The sequence below is a fragment of the Mastigoproctus giganteus genome, chromosome 2 (assembly GCF_048544385.1).
Source record: "Mastigoproctus giganteus isolate SK-2022 chromosome 2, ASM4854438v1, whole genome shotgun sequence".
In the NCBI taxonomy this organism is placed as follows: Eukaryota; Metazoa; Arthropoda; class Arachnida; order Uropygi; family Thelyphonidae; genus Mastigoproctus; species Mastigoproctus giganteus.
Genome location: NC_143576.1, coordinates 58,700,120 through 58,722,072, shown reverse-complemented (window position 1 = coordinate 58,722,072; position 21,953 = coordinate 58,700,120). Strand labels below are relative to the sequence as shown.

Genomic DNA, 21,953 nt, shown 5'->3' with positions numbered 1-21,953 from the left:
TCTTGGTCTTCCCAAAGGCTATGTCAAGAGTTTCCCAAACAAGATTAATATTGAAACTTCGAAGAATAATGAGATGCAAGATAACTTTTAAACGTGGTTAGTGAAGTGGCTAGAAGATAAATGATGGAGTTGAAGGTTCTGAAGGCTGCATGAAATGACGTGAGGCGAGTAGTGAAGTGTTTACTTTTTTTTACTCTTGATTTATATGAATGACACGGATAAGAGCACTAGCTCGCTGCGCTGTTCAACTCACCGTATATTGTGTTAGACAGGCCCAGTGAATACCAAAGTTATTTCACATGAAGAACTTCTACGTAAGATGATTTAGTTAAGTCGAAATGCAATCACAAAATAGTTTTCAATTGAATAAATAAAGAAGTAGACCTAATTGGGTTTAAGGCACTTTAGGAATCAGTGGTTAATAAATTAACAATATTTTATATATTGAAATTCTGGTTTTAAAAAATCGTTCAGTTCAGAATGAAATGTAGTTTTATCTTGCGCATTGTTTATAAAAAAAGGCTGAAATTATGTTTTATCTTAATATCAATTACCACACATTCCAGATGATAAGATTAACGCCCCATAACAGGCGCTTACATTTTAGAAAGCAAATTTTGGGGGGAAAATGCATATTTGAAATACAAATTCGCAAGTGCTTACTAAACAAATTTCAGTCATCTTTTACTCATCGTATACGCTAATAACACGTCGTCGCTACTGTCGTACTCGCCATTGGCTGATGGTCTGAAAATTCACTTTCTTGAAAGAATTAATCACCTTCAGATCAGTGATATTTCTGATTTCACATTTCTTGAAAGGCATTGGAACTGTCTCGTGTTTCACTAATTCCCATTATTTTTTCATCCATTCTCACATCGTAGAAAGGAATAATCTCTTCACTCGTTCTGTTGTGTCAAATCGTGATTTGTGATTTGCTGTGTGCATCCATTTGGTCCTCTCCTCTTACATGAATACTTTAAAGTGTTTGTTAAATGGGATGCCCAATAATTGCAGTTGGGTAAAGCGTCCTCCTTGAATTAAAGCGAATTCTGTTTTAATTCAGCAACCGTTCTTTATGCTGCGTGTCTTACGTATGATCTAAACTGGTCACGCAATAACAAAGTTTGTTTTTTTTAGAAAGCCACCTGAACCCTTTGTCGATGCTGTCACTAGTCGCGTCTAAAGTTAAAGGCATCACTGCGTGACACAGACAATACAAGGCAAGGGAATTTTAGCAACATTTTCCAGTGATAAAAGTACGTCATATAGTCAGGAAAATACGGTAGTTGCTATTGACTTCTATAAGTTTATATAAATAGTTATATGGAACTTGGAAGAACCATTTTTTTTCCTAAATTGGTAATCCAAAAAAGACAAAAAAAAAAAAAAAAACCTTGCTGAATGGAAGAACTAAGTTCGAATTCGAAGCATTTGTAGGAATTACTTTATTTATTTTTTGTTAGTTGATTCCCAGCGTGTTTTAAGGGGTTTAATTCATATTCATATTCATTAAGCTTCGCAAACAAATTTGATCAGATATACAATTTTAAAAGCTTTTCTGTGTTCGCTTCGCCATCCATTAGATAGAGTGCAACGAAACGTTCCATGGTTCCTCCTTCATCCGAGAGAAGAGTCAATATTTGCTGTGTTTTGAATCAAAAATTTTACCTCCGGATTAGCTGATTCACCGGACTGCTGTATCACTACAGCGGAGAGTGATCCATTCTCTGATCAGCAGTAGTTTTGATAGAGGCATGTTCTCTTAAATTCAAGGAAAGATTATAGGCAAATTCCAGTTTCAAGTTTCAAAATTAGTCCTTCCTACAGGACTGTCAGACACTGAAAACGTTTGAAATTTTGATTTCTTTCCTTTCTTTCCTTTCCTTTCCAATTAAATTAACGCACTTAAATTCAGTACAACGTCAGACTGAACAGTAGACACAAATACAGTATGTGCTTTTTTTTGTTCTGTTTTAAGGGTAATTGCAAAAATACAGCTCAAAATGTTTGAATAGCAATGCGGGGTTTTAAAGGCAATGTCAACAATGCGATTACACTGAGCCCCGCGCTTAAGGGGCCTTCAGCTTTCTCTAAAAAAACGTTACAGGTTATCACTATTTAATTCTGACAAAATTTACCACTAAAATTTTGACGATCATGAGGTTCTGATCTCATATTTTGGATTATTCTTCACAGATTTTCAGGCCAGTTCCTGCTTGTGATGCAACCTAAATGTAAGAGTTATCAGTTTTAATTTTTTTTTCTTTTTTTGCGTGATTATCTGCGTATATTTGTTCAAAACATCATTTGATTTTTCAGAATTATATAGTTTATTCTGTTATATTTTTTTTATTCGTGAATAAAGATGTGCATTGTTGCAAATCCATGTAAATGTTTAATCCTTGTGTACGCTCTCAAATTTAAATTAACCGTTAAAGATGATGAAAAATTAATTTTTAATCTGCGAGACCGCATCTGTGTTACTGATTTTTATGTCTGTAGTCTAGGTGTGGTTAAATACTTTTAGGTACTGATCCAAAAATTAATTTCATTAAGGTTTTTACAGACCTTCAGGAAGACTTTAGGAATTGCATTCCTAAATAACTCTTTAGATCAACTTTTCACATAAATTTTATGTTCAAAATAAAAAAAAGTGTTTACCTCCAAAATGATTTGGAGATTATTTGTATCAAAACGATTTATTAAAGCAATGTAAGGAGCCTTTGGGCAACTGAGGATTATGCTGATTATTGAATTTCCCTGGGCACCACAGTTACTTTCGTTATTACCTCATAAAAATGGCAAAAAACATTCTTGAGACAGATTCTTGGTCAAAGTGAAGTACACAAACAGCGTCTTGTTTTCATGTTTTATTTATTTTGATTTAATTTTATTATATAATGTTTTACTAATTTCATTATAAATTTAGAAAAAAAAAATTAGTTATTCAAGAACGATGTACCTTAGTTAAAGACACGTGATATTAGTTACTCTGACGAAGAAGGCGTATAGGTTCAACTTTAAAGCCAATATAATTAAAACATTGTTTTTTTACGTAGTAATGTACTATAATGTTCTTTTGATTTGCTGCTGCTAAATTTCATATTTTAACAAAATATTTTATAGGGATCGGTCACTATATTTGTACTGCTCATCATAATTATAATGAATCATATAGATCAGATTTTAAAAAGATTAAAATGCGTAAAATAGCTAATTATTCGAATTTTGGTTAAGAAAAAATAATAATTATTATTATTTTTTTTAATCTGATTATTTTGATTGCGAACGAAATAAGTACCTAATTAATGTGAAGAGAAAGACTGATCATAATCTTGATTACGGATATATTTTCTTCAACCAGTGCAAATAAAATAATATATTTAAATTAGGCAGAGGGGAAAGGATTTTTCAAAAATAAAATAATCGAAAGGTTACTAGCAATTAAAAAAAAAAAATACAGCAAAAATTGAACTTTTTTTGTATAAAAAATAGCTGATCTGTGGGATAATAATAAAATAAAAACTTCGAAGAGCGGTTTGGATGTCTTAGGATATCCTTTAAAGGTCAGTAATGGACAATATGAACTGAAAACATTCGGCCAAATTGCCAGTTATGGTCGAGAAGTTTCGGGAACTTTTTTCGCACTGCGTTGGATGGAATAAACGCGAAACAGATTTTTCTCGAGGCTGTCGATGAACTGGTGAAAAATGACACGGGAAGCGATGACCAAGTGATCACCCCTAAGCTATTTGGAAAGCACACACACTTCCTGACACTTAGGTAAGGCAAAAAAACATAAAAGGCAGTGGGTATTGATTTTCTTAGCGTTCTGTGTTACTTAATCTGAACGTCGCGTTTCCAACCGTCCGTTTGAACAGAAAAGTCCCATGTGACAGTTTTTCCTCGTCCATAGCTACGGTTTAGTTTGGACACTCGGCTGATAAGTGGCATTATCTTCCTATGGAGCGAGTGATCTGTCACGGGGAAAGGGGGGAAAGTAAAAGTGTCTGGCATGCTTCGAGCGATGCCATAAAGAAAGGTTCGACGACAAAATGAATCTATCGTCAGATGCTTGACGGTTTCAAGTCACTTTGACGTCAGCGCTGTGTGTGTGTGTGTAAAGTGGAGTAGAAGGGAATTCATTATTTACCTCACTTCCTACAATAGTGAGACACATTTTTCCACTTGCAATGTTGAGTACTTCTGACCGACTTTTTAGCAAGGAATAATGTTAGTGGGTTGTCTTCGCTCTAAAAAACTGAAACTTGGTAAAGATCATCGACATTTACAAGACTTGCGACTACTTTATGTTTTGAGAACGAATGAAATATCTTTTAGCGAGAAAGAACAAAAGAAAGGGCAAGGGAGGGGGGGATGCAATTAACGTAGTATTCTTAAAACTTGGTATAACAAATGGACTATGCTAAAGTGATTAGTAGAAACCTTTTATTTCAGCTTATAATTTCATATGGTGCACTGATTTTTTGATGAAATGAAAACGTAAGGTTCAAATTGATATGCAGGGTGTGATTCAAAATTTCACAGACCAGAAGTAGGAGTATTATACAGCTAAAAATAAGAAAAATGTTTCTATAGACATATGTTTCGAAATTCTTTAATTCGGAGATTTTGAATTAGAAAAGATCATAAATAATAGAAACCTCTGAAAAAGGTTTAAGCTGTTCAAAGTGCCCATTCGCATTGTCGACGAATCCTCAATTCCTTGGCATGTCTTATTGGTTGTATTCTTAATAGTTTTAGAAGCTTTCAAAATGCTGTTTCTCAGTTCGACTTGCATGGTAATACGAGTACATGTGTAAGTCCGGGTAATCGTGGTGGCTATTGAAATACCGTTTAGACAATCTATCAGTTATCGTACTCTGCATTTAAAAAGTCAGAAATATCACCAGAGAAGTGCGCTGGTCCAGTTGTCCAGCAGGAAATGTAGGTATGCCATTCCAGAAAGTCTTGCTGGTAAAATAAGGACAATATAACTCTTCCCAAAAGCACACCACACTTGACATTTCAAAAGGAAACGTACGTTGATAATCAGCAGTGTCATTCTTATATGGATTTTGTTTGGCCCAGGTATGAGTATTTAGAGTTGAGAATTTAGTTTCTCGTAAAATATGATTAATCTGTAGTCAGAATACTGCTGAGAAATTGAGGATTACGTATACATTGCAAAATGAGCTACTGAAAAAAAATTCTGCCTTTGTTAATATCCTGTGGCAGCAATACTTGTATGGGCGCAATGTGAAATGTCGCAATTTCTGCTCGCGTATCTTCAGCCCTACACTTGCAGATGAAACATTTACGCCACCTGACAACCTTGGGGTAGGAGATATTTGTGCAGCACAAACTATTTTCCCCTCAACATTTGCAGTTCGTCGAAATCTCCCTCTACCACTGTTTACCCGTTATTGTAAACATCACACCTATTTCTCTAAGGTGAGTGCAAATTTTTCAGCGTATGCCCTCATACCCGCTATGAAATTCGTATAAATTTCGCCAAAAATTAAATAAAATTATATCAAATAACTCGACGAAAATAAAGAGATGCATGGTGTGTTCTCATACTACCAGTTTAAGAAATGCCGTTCTGTATACAACGTAAGTGGTCATGGAACTTGAAAGTACAGACACTTGATATTGCTAGAATGTCCTGTACTGCGCTGGTTACACAGAACTGAGTAATACGTTTGATTCTTGTAGTAAGCAGTATTCTTGCCAGTGTTGGTAAGTACGTTTTGTACTGTTTAAAGCCCGTATTTTTATAACATTAATTTTAACATAAAAATTCTTCGCACTTTCACACTAGTTTGTAATTTATGGTTAATGTTTATCTTAGAGATAAGACTTTTGACGTATGTTTATAGGAACTCTTTTCTTATATTTCTTCCTTGCAATTTGAAACATCCTATATGAATTATTACATTTAAATCTATAATTTCAGCCCCATTTAACTGATATATGTTAATGCTTCACCAAGGTAGGAAAAAGAAAAACTTCCTTTTATTTAATAATTGCAAATAAGAGTGTTTCAGGTAATTACCTTCATTTCTTAACACCAATGTTACAAAAGTATTGAAGTTTGCATTCACAAGCAGGGCAAAAAAATCTGTGGTTGATAATAAATCAACGCTCAAGATACATTACGGTGTACTCTGACATGTTTGCATGCATATTTAATAACTTTAATCCTTACAGACTTGACAAGTTATGACCGAAGCAGTCGATAAGCAAAAAATTCTCTAAAAATTAATAAATTTGTAGTGTAGGATCCTGGAACCCATCAGATTGTTTTTAACGGGGCGCGGATTTTTTTGGCTTTGCCCTGGTCGCATAGCTCCTTGCTGCTTTATCCAGGGATAACGCTTAGACACAGGGGACAACTTTTATCAGCTGAAGTCATTTTAAAGTTGGTGTATATCTAAGTGGGAATTTAAATTTTAGTGGAACTGTTTTTTCTTTTTTTCTTTTTTTTTTTATTGCAAAGTTGACGTACTTCCTCTGTGAAGAAAGCATAGTGAAATAGTAATTATTTACTTGTCATAGTAATCCATATCGATGGTAAATAAGACGGCGTTTGCAAATAGTAATCAAAGATAGTGTCCTCTGTGATAGTATAGTGATTTCGCTAATTCTGCCTAGATCTTCAGATGGCTGGACTCGAATCAGTCGTAGACCTGAGGAATTTCTAAAGGTTTCTTTAGTCGGAGTTGTAGTAGCCGATACCAGACGGAGGAAATATGGCGGCCCCCGGTGCCAAGAGTTATGGTGATCAAGAGATTTTCCGAGTGATTCATAGAGCGTTTACTCAAAGTCACAGTTCTTTAGTTTAAAAAAGTTTTTTTTTTTTTTTCTTTTTACGTTCTTTGAATAACTTAGTCTTACGAATTGTAAGCAAGTTTAAGAAAGGAAATCGACCTTTATTTATTTTATTATTTTATTTTTTTTTTGCTTTGAACTAACGTTTATATCGCTTGGTACTTCTAGCGGCACTGCTCCTGCCTCCCCGTGGTGGAACTGGTAACTTGGGAGAAGAAATTTACTCAACCAGGTCTGAAAAGAGCAAAGATGAATAACATGTTTCCACCTTTAGAGCCATCGAGCTCAAGAACGCGGACAAAAGACAATGAAACTGACGTTTCTCCACCTAAACGACTGAAAACAACCCCCCCAAAAGGAGATACCAGCTTTTCTCATCTTACATTCACTAACACAACAGCCTTTGAACAAATTATCACCATTCCTTGTGCAAAAATGTATTGAGACTGCTACAGGTTCACCTAAATCACTAAAGGCGACTCCAATCTAGTGATCTTCTGGTTGAGACTACCCAACTCAACATTCTGTGAAACTATTAAAGCTCACAACCTTTGGAAGACATCCAATAAAAGTTACTCACCATGCCACCCTAAACTCTTCTAAGTCAGTAATAACAGAATGGAATTTATTAACTGTATCAGAGGAGGAAATTGTCAAAGAGCTATAAGATCAAAAAGCCATCCAAGCAAGGAGAATTATGACTTGAAAAGATAGTAATCTTGTTCCAAAAACGAGCATAATTCTTACTTTTAACACTCCTAACTTACCAACATCTGTGAAAGCAGGCTATCTGCATTGCTGTGTCCGACCCTATATCCCAAATCCCATCAGGTGCTACAAATTCCAGAAATGCGGACACTCTCAGACTGCATGTCGAGGTGAGGCAATATGTCCTAACTATGGGTCAAAAGAGCACAACCAGTCTGATTGCACCACTCCGGATTGCCCAAATTGTAAGGGTAACCACCGAGCTTTATCAAAAACATGTGAACTATGGAAGCAAGGAAAAAAAATTCTAAAAAGTATAAAGTTTTTTTTTTTTTTTTTTTTTTTTTTTGGTAGTTGTTGGCGCATCGGCTTCTGTGGCCATAATGCACCTCCCAAGGTTTTTGCAGTACTTTGATTCAAGCCCGAGGCGGGATTCGAACCCGCGACCTTTGGGTTGCCAGGCAGGCACTTTAACCACCCGGCTAGCCCTGTCGGAAAGTATAAAGTAGAAAACAAAGTGACGTACTCAGAGGCGAGAAGACAAATAATCAAAACAGTGACAGAGCATACGTATGCCACAGACGCTCAACATTTCCAGTCGGTGGGCATTCAAGTTGATTTATTAGTTCCTCAGAATGTATCTATTGATAATTGGGCTCGTTCATTGCTCCCTATTTCGGAAACAGTCTCCTTCGCAACAAACAACTGAACAAGCTAGTAACACTTCAATTAACATACCAACCGATGTTTCCTCAACAATAAAACCAAAAGTGTCAGAGACCATGAAACCGCAATCATCACTCTCTGCCGGAATTGGACATTGATGTACTGCATGATTCAGATTATGGAATCTTAGATTACATGCAACTGATGAGATGGATGTGACCCGCCTTTTCTTTCCTAAGAAAGACAAAGAAAAATATATCGATACAAGCAAACTACAACTAAAAATCAGTCAGAACCAAAAAATACCCATAAAACCACATAATGGAAAGAATCCTTCAATGTAATTGTAGAGGCTTTCGGAATATAAAAGATGATTTGCAAGATCTTATTGTTCGGAATGAACCAACTACACCAGTGTGCAAAACTTAAGGACCAACACTATTTCTAAAGGTTTACAACCACAAAATCAAACGAAACAGCTTCAGTCTCACCAGCGATTCTGGAGGTCAGCTCATCTGGCGAAAGGTTGGCACACAGTATCACTCCCCAAATATCACTGAAAGGAATCGATATGGTGGTCGAGGTGTTCTCGTCTGGGAAGGCGTTACCTTGGATGGACGTACAAAACTCCAGATATTGGAAGGCGGTACTGTAACCGGTACACGCTACTGTACTGAGGTAATCCTTCCCCATGTGCGTCTGTTTCGAGGTTCCATTGGCCCCGAATTCGTGGTTTGGATGATAACGCCACACCCCATTGCACTGCAGCTGTTAATATGCCTTTGGAAAGTGATGACGTTGTTCGTATGGATTGGCCTGCCAGTTCCATCGATCTAAATCCCATCGAACACATATGGGACGATCTGGGGAGACGCTAGTGGCACGTCCACATCCACTAGAAAATGTTGACCATCTGAAGATGGCGCTGACAGGGGAATGTACGATGTTACCGCAAGAACTTATCAACAACATTGTTCTAAGTATAGACAGGCAGTGCGTCGACATTAGGGGTGGCCAAAAACTCATACTGAGGAGCACCTCTTCCCTTTGTACCATCTTTGGCAGTGATGCATCTGTATCATGGCTGCCAATGCTTTGTTGCCATTTTTGAATAAAGTCCCTCTATATCGTTTTGTTTCCGATCACTACAAAAGAATTTTTCTGTTTTCTCTGAAATAAGTGGGTTGTGATTATGCAAACGACTGCGAATATCCAATTTCTTCAATTCGCTGCGCACGGTACTCGTTGAAATGTTGCAATTTTTGGCTTAGTTGAATTCAGATATTTGCTGCACACTGGACGTGCAATTTTTCCGTACAGTGTTGAAGTGTTGTTTTTTACGCAACGTTTAAGCCTTTGAAATGTGGAAGAACGGCTTGCTTCCCAGTCATTTAAAAACCTTCGAGATGGACGCTTACGAGAAACCAGGTGTCTTTCGTTTTTTGAATTGTGGCCCCTGCATCCATGATAAGGGAAAACACGCGTTTTCCCCACTCTGGCTTCAGATTACTGCAGTCGAACAGCCTGTGCAAATCTTTGTACTCAACCAGGCAACACGTCATCACCCCATGTCACAATTTTTGTTTTCATCTATTTCGTTTGTCTGTGACTGTCTTAATACAACGGTTCGTTTTTTTGGCCAGTGCATGTAGATCACATATTTATGCGTTATTATTGTTATTTGATTAGTGCTGAATTCGCTTGTGCTTTTAACTTTATTGATCGTTTCAGGAAGTGGCAAGCGCCGTTCACACTGAACGCAAATATTCGGAACTACGATACTGCAGTAGTGAGTGAATGTAATCCGTTCTTTTTAATTACGCTAATAAGTCTTCACTTAAAAACGTTAATGCATCTAATTTGTCATGGGCAAATTGTTAATTAACACATTACAAGAACACCTAAAACAGCCTAAAATAATTTCAGCTGCCTATGCATTTCATTAAAGCGCAGATAAAAGGTTAATTGCAAGATTATATTAAGAGTGAAGCGCCATGCATGTAATCATAAAATCCACTTTAAGCTCGCCTAAATTTTTATATTCTCTCTCAATAAATGAAAAGATGACGCAGAACTGCCTGTAATCAAAACAAAATATTCCTTTAAGCTTTCCGTTAAAATATCACAGTTACATTCAAATAAATTTGTGAATTATCTAGTTTTGAAATTACTTATTTTTTAAAAGAATAGTGGATATATATATACACGCACACACTATCCAAAAAAAATTGGTAAAAAAGAAAGAATTTAGTCCCCTCCTCCCTTATATTTCACAAGGTGCCTTTGCAGCAGATTTCATATTTGTAATATCGTGCACGTGAAGAATTAATGTCACGTAGACTGTCTTAAAACATACCTGTGTTATCCAGATATTTCTGAATGTGTTTAGTGTAAATTGCTTTGGCAGTTTCAAAAAGCCTGGAATTTAGTGAAGTTAAATATTCTCGTCGCGTTCCCATTACCATGGGTAGAATGAGCCTATACAACAGTAAGTGAAACCTTGACTTACATACGGCTGGTTAAGCTTTTTGACTTTCTTCAATTCAATTCTATAAAGCTCTTTCTATTCATTGCTTTTTTATATTCCTTTTCTCCCCTAACACAGTTCCCTTTTCTTCATAGTAGTAAACAAACGCTAACTTTTGAATCCACTTATATATTCCTGCTCAACTCTCGGCCATTCCTTTGAGATTACAAATAACTGTCAGTCTGGATCTGCTTGCCACTTGTAACACGCTGGTTGAAATGGCGCGCCGTGCCAAGTGACACAGGCAGGAAATGACATGAATGGCAATGGCGTCTGACAGCACGTAAATGCTACCTCGCTTTGTGCCGAAGAATGGGGCATTGTTGCGTTATTTAGTGAACAGCGCCGCGTAGCGACTGCGTGTCACTCGCATTTCAGTAGTCAAAACTACATTCACTCTTGAATTCTCTAACAAATGGTGGTAATCATTCGGATGAATGCTACAATGATCCCGCCAGGAACATCTGTCTGGGGATGTGTGCCTGCAAGCAAACGGAATGATCAACAGATCACGCTGTTAATTTATTTCTTTATATTGATGTACATTCGCTATTTGAAATTTGACGCTACAAAAAGTAACGGAAGTCCACTCAGTTTGGGGACTGCGCTCAGTTATGGGAAGTGACATTTTCTGCACAAAACGAACTTTAGGATTTGTTTCGTTAGCTTTAAACGCCGATGGAACGAGGGAAAGTATTTGAGAGGAATTTACGTTACCTTATGCAATTCTACATTTTACAGTGCGTCCAGTGATATGATTTATAGTGAACCGAATTTCTTTCTGTATTCGCAAATTTCGAACAGTCCCGTGTAACTTTGTAACTACAGCTTTCACTCCCCCCACCTCCATTATTAAGTAACGAAATACAGTACGATCTGGAAATCTTAGAATTCGCTAGATTTGACAGTTATAGTTGATAATAATCAACTGTATTTGGTTATATAGTTGATTATATTTGAGACCTTTCATTCTGTAAGTAATGATTTGTATTTGAATTGCACAATCCTCCTGGTCACTTGGGTTTTTTTTTCTTTCTTTCTTTCTGTATTTTATTTTATTATATTTTTCATGTAGGCAGCATAATTAAGGCTATGTGCAGAAAAAATATACTTATAAAACGAATATAAAGATGGAATATGCTTTTGTAAGACAAATAGGAGATTTTGCGGCAGGACTGATAAGATGGATGCCGTGCGTGCCATATTTGTAAGGGTAGTCAATCTGAGGAAATTATGCAGTTCTCGAATAGTTTCCGAATCCAACCATTTCCTAAAAACAATTGGATCACCTATACTCCACTTTTACATTTTCTTTTATGAAAGAACATGTCAGCCCACCCAACCTTAACATTTCATTTGTTCTCCCTTTCCCTTTGAGTTAACATTTGAACGATCCCTAAGCATTATTGCATTTTAAGTGAATATTGTAATTTGGTAGTCTTAAAAACAATTAGGCCTACTTCACACACACACACACACACTCTTGTTACTGTAAAAAGCTGAAATTCTGTAAAATCCTAGAATTTATCAGTTTCATTCAAGTATAAAAACTCGGAATATCAATACCGTTCACCTTATTTCCGACTTCTATCACTCTGATTCGGTGAATCTTTACACTTGGAAAATCGTTTTTGCAAAAGGATGATGAAGGTAATTTGTAAAAACCAACAATTCAAAATAGGTAAAATCATTTTTTTTTTCTACGAAAGTTTTTCTTCATAAATTCTGGTATAGAAACAGAAAAAACATGAACAGATATGATTTAGTACCTGATTTACAGTTGTCTAGTAACATATTCACTACATTCCGAATAACAGATCCCTTATGCCCTTCTTAAAAATCAAAAAAGTGAATGAAGCAGGAAATTATCACTGCTTCCCATCTTCGCACTGTTCGATCATTTCTTTCCCGATTTTTAAACACGGGCATAGGAGAATATATCTGCTATTCCCGCAGGGTTGCCTGGATAGCATATTCACTGTGTTCAGGCACCTCATATACGGTATTTCAGTTATGAAAAAGAACCCGCGAATGGGATTAATAAACGGGCGCTTCGATCAACGCGAATTATTAAAGTCCAAATATCGGCTACGTACAAAACTGAAGTTTTGTACGTAGCCACGAGTTTTTGTAGCCCTATATGTACAATACTGTGTTGAGGCTCTCGTACACCTGAGGTCCTTTGCCCTAAAATTACTTTTTTCTTTTAATAATTAATCCAGTGCATTATGCAGGTCGCATTGACATTATGATACCTGTTCTTATTTGCAAAGCTGCACACGGTTGCAATGCCTCCCTCTCCAGAAACTCTGATGAATGGCACTTCAGGCAATTACTTTGAAACATCAAAGTGATTATGATATTAACTGAGTCATCATTGAATTATGATCACCTACCTAATACCGTGTTAGGCACCCTTTCGCACAGATAGCAGCTACCATTCGCCTAAGCGTTAACTCCACTAGATATCTGACGACATCCGTAGGGATCTGCTGCCTGCAAGGATTTCCACAGTGTCTGAATAGATGACGGTTGCAAAAAAAAATATCACAGGTATTCCACTGCATTGAGGTCAGGCGAATTTGGAGACCAATCAAGATGGATGCCTCACTGTGTTCCTCGAACCACTCGTGCACAGTGCGGACACGGTGACATACGCATTGTCTTTGGACGATTCCGTTTCTGTCCGAGAAAGACTGCAACATGACAGGGTGCACATGGTCTCCTAAGAGTTGCCGGTATTATACTGTATTGTATTAGGGTAACCCCGTAATTTCTTCCATATACCCATGTGTATTGTGTCTGTAAACTGCATATGTTCTCTGGTCGATTTGCCTGGTTTGCTGGACGAAAAAATCCCACTTTCTGGGGGAAAAAAAACTTTCTATTTACACCTGAGACCGATTAACTTAGCTATGCAGGGAAAAAAGCCCATTAAAGTTCCTTGCGTTATCGACAGGATTCGAACGCGGGCATTTTCCACCCGGTGTGGGGACGACGGTGACGATACCACTGTTGCTATCCACGCAGACAAGAGCTGCCGATAGACATCACCAGTGAAACATTGATCCAGACACAACACGGTTCCTAGTTCTTGCCAAAAAAAACATGCCCCGTATTAAACAACCGCTGCCACCTGCATGGATAGTGGGCACCGTACACGATGGGTCCATGGACTCCTGTTTCTTGCCACACATATGGAATCAGTCGGTGTGTTGCACGAGATATTTGGACTCATCCGACAATTACACCGTATCCAATCCTCCAGTGTCCAACCAGCGTGTTGTTAACACCACATCATTCGCCGTCAACGATGATCAGCGGTGAAGACAGGCTCTCTCTTGAGTTGTCTGCTGTTTAATTCCATACGTGTGTGTGCGAGCGTGCGGCGCCTTCTCATTTGGGATATTGTTCTTGCGTTCCCCATATTTTATTGCGATGTCAACTGTCGCGCAGTGACTTGCCGTAAAGCCCGTATAACGTGCTACACTCTTCGTTTACCACGATCATGGTCGTAATCCTTTACAGTTTTGTCTGCAGGAGGTGCTTTGATGTCCCACAACATGCTCTTTTTAAACTCCGTGATATCTTTGCTATGTCCCATAACTGCTACTTTATCATTTTGATTTGAATTCAAGACCAGATGCAAATTGCCACTGCTCTAGAGTAGGATGTTCGGTTTTTTATACTACGAGCTGTGCATCATAGTTCGTTACGGATGGGGTGGTAATTAGTTATAGTTGTGTGTGTGTGTGTGTGTGTGTGTGTGTATATATATATATATATATATATATATATATGAGAAAGAGAAGAGAAATGCGATCATATGAACTGTGTATTCTTCAAACGAAAATTTAAATGCGAACATTTTTTAGTATAGGATATTCAATATGAATGGAAATTATTACTTTATTAGTAGTTTTATTTCGTTATGGCCTCTGGACTAAACCAAATTAAATGATAAAATTTTTAATCTTGGAATCTGAAATCAAAGCCTACTGTTTTGACCTCAAAAACTTCACCTAATTTTATTGCACTATTCCAAATTACATTAAGCCAATCATCATACATATACGAAACGGAACCTGATATCTAGTGTTAGGCAGAAAAGCATTTCAAGTACAAGGGAAGATTACAAATATGACAGAACAAGGCCACTGTTACTAGCTGCTTCTTCTGGATGTCACGTACTGCAATCACAAATTGCACAAGAAAGTAGCCACGGTAAAAAAATACAATAAAATAAAAGTTTTTTTTTTTGTTTTTTTTTCTTACCATGGACCTTATTACTCTGCCAGTTGCCAACGGCAATAGCTTGTGCGTCTTCCCTTCTCCACGTGATTGTGGGAGTTGGGTATCCCTTAGCACGGCAGGTTAACGTGACGTTGGACCCTTCTCGAACCAGCACGTCCGAGCTGCTTTCCGTGTCAATGATGTCCGGGGGCACTGCGGAGAAAAGAACAGTAAGATTACATTGAGGCCTACAGGCTAAGAAGTGGTTAACAAGATTGTAGATAGTTACGTTTATCCTGAAACTTTGCAATTAAGGACTAATAACGAGAGTAACAGTAATAACATTACATCTTTGTCGTGTCAGCAGAAAGATCTGAAGATGGAATACCAATTAAACATTGTGTTTAGTGATGATACTTGTTCGTAAATTAACGATATTTGGTTTGTCATGATGTACAAATTGCAAGTGCAGTTAATTCTCAATGAGATTACGAACTGGAATTGTTTATATTTGTATAGCACAACCTCCACTGAAGTACCGAGTGCTAGTTAAAAGGAACTGCCTTTCTCCAGGTTAGTTAAATTGCCGGTCATTGTCAGACTTCTTTATCCGATTTCTTTTATAACAGTAGAGCAACCAGCATGCTTCAAGAATAACTCCATTTTCAAAACATTTTATTAACGAAATAGTCTTGAATTTACTAGATAAAATTTTTCAAAAAAGATTATTGAGATGTTCGCTTGTGGAACATAAGAAGAAAAAAATTTTAACTGCTACTCAACTTGAGACGTAATGAACTATTTAGTTTCATTCTCAGCTACATTCACTGGCCAAGAATTTAGAAACGTTTATTCAGTATAATAATAAATTTTCTGTTTATACTCCGGGACGACCAAATGATCAGAGGAGTTCACAAGATAGACAGAATACAAGAAACAGCACCTGGTAGAGCCACCTTTTCCCGAATTACAGCTGGCATGGCTTCCACTAGGTGTCTGAGAGATTCTATCTCTAGATTTGACAATTCTTCAACCAGGATATTTTACAGCTGTTGCGTTGTTGTTGATAGAGAACTTTTACGCCGAACTGACATTAACAACCTATTCCAAACATCCTCAACTGGATTCGGATCTGGAGAATTAGGCAGTCAGGGTAGTTATTGGAAATATTCCTCGAACCATTCAGATACTCTTTTTTCATGATGGATAGTTGCGTTGTCGTCTTGAATGACTACATCCCACTCCAGGTAAAAATGAAACATTGCAGGGCGAAGTTAGTCCGATGCACCAGAAGAATATTCATTGTAGGTAACACGACCTTCTAACAGCATGAGCAAACCCAGGCCATACCAACAGAATATATTCCTTTTCCATGATACCACGTCCAGCCGCTTAAGAGGTGGACACGAGGCAACCTGGATGCATGGTTTCATGTCACACTTTTACCCTACCATTGGTTCAAAAAAGCTTAAATCGAGACTCTTAAGACTACATCATCTTTTTCCACTGTTCCACAGTCCATCCTTGGTATGGGAATCATCACTCCAGCTGAACCTTTTAGGTTTTATTTTTACAGAAAGAAAATAAATGTTTTTCGTATAGTTTACCGAATCCCGCCACATAGTTGAAAATTGATCCTCTCGTTGCCTAAGTTGAAATTTACAGACTTTTGCGGCGCACAATTCGATTATTCTGACGCATGATTCGCTTTAAAGTTCTTTGTCTTGTTCTTTAAGTACTGACTATCTGCCGCACTTCTTTCTTTTAGAGCTGCACTCTCCTTTCGTTTTCCACTCATTATATACTCCTGATAGTTGCTTTCGACACGCCAGTTGTCCTTAGTTTTTTTTAGTTATGGCTCCTACGGAACGTGCTCAAACAGTGACGGCTTTCTTAAACTGGGAAAGGATTACTGCCTTTCCCTGTGAGCAGATCAACTAAGAAGTCCCAGAAAATCGTATGGTATAGGAGCTGTAGATCATATCATGTGAAGACTTACATTCGTATACCGTACGTCTAATTATCTCTTGAGGCCAATTGCAGAAGTGTTCTTATATTTTGAGGAGTAAGTACGGTTATTAGCCTTAATTCTCATTTCCCTAATTTTGAATTTGATTGATTTGTAATAATTAAACCGACACAATTCTTTCTTAGTACATATTTCGCAACTTTAAATCAAGAAAGCCATCTAGTTCCAAATAATTTTGAGTTTGAAATTATATTTCTCTTTTCATTACGAATGCAAATAGCGAAGTCAAATTTCTTCAGCAGATGTTCAGATTTGAATGTTGTAAAGTGAATAACCATCTTATGATTAAAATAACGTGTCTCCCTACACTGCTGGACAGCCTTCGTGTAATGATCAACTTCAAGGCGTAAAACATCAGAGAGAAATGCTAAGAATATGAAAATGCTGAGGACGAATTTGAATTATTTGAATTAAATCTGTGGCATCCACTTTAATTTAGAATTGCAAATCTAATATTCCCAAGAAAGTCCATATTCGGCTGATACTTTCCGTATAAAATTGTATTAAATTCAATGATGTTACTTTATGTAAATATGACTTTCCCTTTTATTTAATTGAATAAATAATACAAACAAAACAAATCACAAAAGCTCTTATTCTCTGTTATGTGTCATCCCTTCTGGTTCAATAAGTTGTGGCGCCTCCGTAGCCAGGTGGGCAGGAGCAGCAGCAGTGCGTAGCACACGCTTCTTGATTAGACCGGGATTCGAGCCCGTGACCACCAAATACGGAGGATGCGGAAAGGTCAGGGAATGACCACCGCATATCCCCGGAGCAATATGGCCTTAGTTGCTAATGCTCCTAAAAACCAAATAACAAACAAACGATCAATAAGTCGGGAACAGTGCAAGTTGTACGTAACTAACTGATTTCCTTGTTCTTTTGACTATCGGACGAACTCCGTTCTTTTAGTAAATAAAATTCTGTTATTTCCATACATAACGCACGATTTTTATTATTTAGTTAGGGTATCGAGATGAACAAATGAAATTCGCTCACATTTTTTTTAGAGATCACTTCCGAATATTTTCGGAAGCATTTCTTAAGATGTCAGCAGCGATGCCGAGAAGAGAGGAGGAAACATCAACTGAGTTGAAGCACTTTTTACATATATTCGCAGAAAATGCCTAAGGAGAAAAACAAAACATCGAGTATCGATATTTGGTTTAAACTATCATTAGAGTGAGAAAAAAAAATTAAGACCCATAAAAGACCAAATGAAACTAAATATCAGGACGAAGAAGAATGAAAGAGGTCTAAACTCACTGACGGGTTACTACGTGTAAGAAACACAGAACTGCAAAAATATATAATCTTTATTATAAAATCGCCCACCATGGTAGAAAAGGTCGGTTTTCGAGAGCATGAAAAGATAGCATTCGATAGTTATACAGCGATCGGAAGCCTTGTAGCATATAAATAGTTACATAAGTTGACGTACAGTATATTAGCACCACCGATGAACTTAAAGGCGGCTTCATATCACTTATTACTCATAAAGACCCCTTTGGCACAAGGAGAAGCAGTGCTGGCGAACGTGAGCGCTGTAGAAATCGAATAACTATGTTTTCGTTAAAATAAAGCGTCTTTTATTATTCATGCCTTCGTCGAATAATTAATTGTTATATGTAATTTCCAAATAAGCAATATGGCAGTTAGCGTATTTTACAGACACTTTTGAGCCTGAAGTTAGGTAAGGTCCCATGGGTTGGAGGGCATGTACGAGGTGTGGCAATTAAGTTCCCAGGTTGGTGCAGTAAAGTGAAGGAGTTCAAAACGTGTTTTTATCACCATCTTCATGAATGCACTTATTACACCTTTATAAACCCTTGTGGGTAGCACAGTTGGTAGAATCGCCGTTCTCCCCACACAGGGTGAAAAAGACCTGAGTTCGAATCCCGTCGATGAGAGGAGGAATTTTTGTCTTTTTCACAACGTGGCTGAGTTAGTGGGTCTCAGGAGAGGGCAGCATGGTTTTTTCTCCCGGAATCTAGGGTTTTTCGTCTAGCAAACAAATTCAACCGAAGAACGCAAGCCATTTACAGCCAATATACACGGAGCAACATGGCTTTAGTCGCTGATGCTCCTAAAACCCAATAACTACAAACGACACCTTTTATAAAAATTTCTGAAAAGAGTCAACGAAGACGTCCAAAGAGATGATGTTCAGTTCGGCGGATTGCGTTTTTCTTTATGTCCTCAACACCGTGAAATGTGTTTCCTTAGAGATCAGTGCTCACCTTGGGAAATAGAAATAATTCAGCTGGTGCTAGATCGGAAGAGTAGAGTGGAGAGTCAATCTGTACAACGCCAAGTTTTGTCAGAAATAACTTCGCAACAGGTGCGGAATGGGCAGAGACATTGACGTGCAACAAGAACCAGCTGCTTTTCTCTGGAAATTGCAGCCTCACCTGGAAAATTCTCTTCAATAATCTTTAAAACACCTGTACGTAGAACGCGGCTTTCTTTCTCTTCTTTTCAAGTACAAATTCCTTGTGAATCACACCGTTTGTCAAAAAACGTGATCAGCATCATATTGATCTGTACTTCTATAAATGAAAATTTTAGAGCCTAGTGATAATTTTGAAGTCCACTGCATACTCTAACGCTTCATTTCTGGGTACGGCTACCGAAACTTCAGTGAAAACCTCATTTCCATTACAGCAGAGGAAATTAGGACTATCTTGATAAGTCCAGATGAAATCTTTGCATGATGTCACTCTTTGTTGCTTCTGCTTATCCATGAGGCTGTGAGGCACAAATTTTGTATAGACCTTTTTTTTTTTTTTGCCCCTTAAATCGGTGCCTCCGTGGGTAGGAGCAGCAATGCGTAGCACACGCTTCTTGATTAGACCGGGGTTCAAGCCCGTGACCACCAAATACGGAGGATACGGAAAGGTTAGGGAATGACCACCGCATATCCCCGGAGCAATATGACTTTAGTTGCTAATGCTTCTAAAAACCGAATAACAACAACAGCCCCTTAAATCTTCATGCAGGATTTGACGAGTCGCCTCCTTATTCATATACAACTCACCAGACATCATTCTGAGTATCAAACGACGATCTCTTGCCACAATTGCCCAACTTTTGCAACTGTCTTCATTTTAAGAGGTTAACGGACGTCCACGTCTTGGGTTATTGCAAACATCCTCACATCCGTATTTGACCCATTCAGTCACACTGCACTTCTTAACGTTTCACAACCATACAGAGTTTTTAATATTTAATAAGTTTCTGTTGCAGATTTTTCCAGTTGAAAGCAAAATTTGATATTCGTTCGTTGCTTCATTGAAAAATTGTGACACGGAACGTTAACGCTACTAATGAAACTGGTTGTTACTTGCATCTTCTCTGCCTACTTGACAATCGCCGTACCGCCATCTGTTGTAGGAAGTTTTAACTACAAATATCATTTTCGTTTATTTCAAACTCATCGAACATGACCGCAACAGCACCCTACTCTTCCAATTTAGCACCATCGGACTTCTTCCTTTTCCCAAGATGAAAAGAAAGCGATTTCAGGACTTTGAGAAAGAAAACGCCCGAACTGAACATTGTCTCTTTTAATGCGTTCGTCGAATCTTTCCAGAAACTTTTAGAAAGGTGTAATAAATGCATTCTATCAGTGCATCGTGCTGGAATCCTACTGACAAACCTCGTATTTAATGATGGTATACCCATAAATTAAAATTAAGAGGATAGAGTAAGGAACTGGATTGTTAAAATTTCCTATGGGCAGTGAACTGTTAATTATTAGAATAAGTTCCCTTCTATGGATATTTTTTTTTTTTTTTTTTTTCGTTGTTGCAGCATCTATCAGGCATTCTCATATTAGATATAACAGTTGAACTGAGTAGAATGGTTAGCTCATAAATGTGCCAATAAAGGTACCAATTTTTAATACTCAGTAAAGGGGAGACAACTGATTGTCTCGATAGAGGAAACCCAGTTGACTGAAATGGAGAGCTGATTCCATAGTTAAAATACCCAAAACACAAGGTTAATTGGATATGTAACCTGAATAGTGTCCAACATCCCACTGCATCAGAAGGACAAGACAGATCTTTAGCAACGTCGTCATTTTGTGTCTGTTATTTTATTTATTACCTGTAGTTTACGAGTGTGAACCTGTTGTTTCAGATGTAACCGAACTGCAGTCCACGATTATTAATACAACAAAGGTCTTATTTATTCATGAGAACAACAGCAAAGTTAGTTACGTTTAGTAATAGTAGCGTTAGTATAATTAATATAAAATTCCTAATCTAAAACTGTCATTCAAAAAGAAAGAACATCCCTAGAAAATGCAAGAAGTCTCGAAGAATCCCGACTCACCAATCCCATTTTAAGAAGTAACATTTCTGAATACGATACCAAAGTTGTTCGTTAACTTTCAGGGCAGGCTTATTCCGATGATTCAACCAGAGTAATAGGAAAGAGCCAATTATATAATTCATCGGATGTTTCTTTCTCATGTTATTCAACTATACGTAATGCACAGGAAACATCAACAACCCTGGGAAAGTTTCTCTTCCGCTGGATGCTTGCTTTTTGAGTATTTGCTTGAATACCATGAAGCATTAATATATCTTTGTAAATTATGTGCATTCCATGGTTGGCTAGTTGCTTGACCCACGCAAGCATCAATTGTTGGTTGCTGTGCTTAAGTACTGGTAAGAAGTCTCGCATATTTCACTGATTTAAAGTGTTGCAGCAATTCAATGAGTTGATTGGATACACATGACACCACAAATATGTTTATTTCTAAAATGTTTAATCGTTACTACTTGGTATTCTTTTTTTCAAGAGTTACACTCCAATTCTTTGCGTTCCACGCAGAGATGTGTCTTATAGTATTTATGTAGTGTCTGGGAAGTTTGCCTGATATATAATAATGCAATCCTGTTATCTATGTGTCTGGGTCACATTGTGTCCAAAGAAGACATAAGT

General features: G+C 37.4%; 1 protein-coding gene across 2 annotated transcripts in view; it reads right to left on the bottom strand.

Annotated features, from left to right (window-relative positions):
• The window catches only part of LOC150089315 (lachesin-like), a 758,400-nt gene that overhangs the window by 100,925 nt on the left and 635,522 nt on the right, over window positions 1-21,953 (bottom strand). For both annotated transcript variants that reach the window (XM_090368493.1, XM_090368494.1), the window contains exon 4: window positions 15,014-15,184. In XM_090368493.1, coding sequence (XP_090224619.1) covers window positions 15,014-15,184 — 171 coding nt within the window. The remainder of the gene's footprint in view (window positions 1-15,013; window positions 15,185-21,953) is intronic.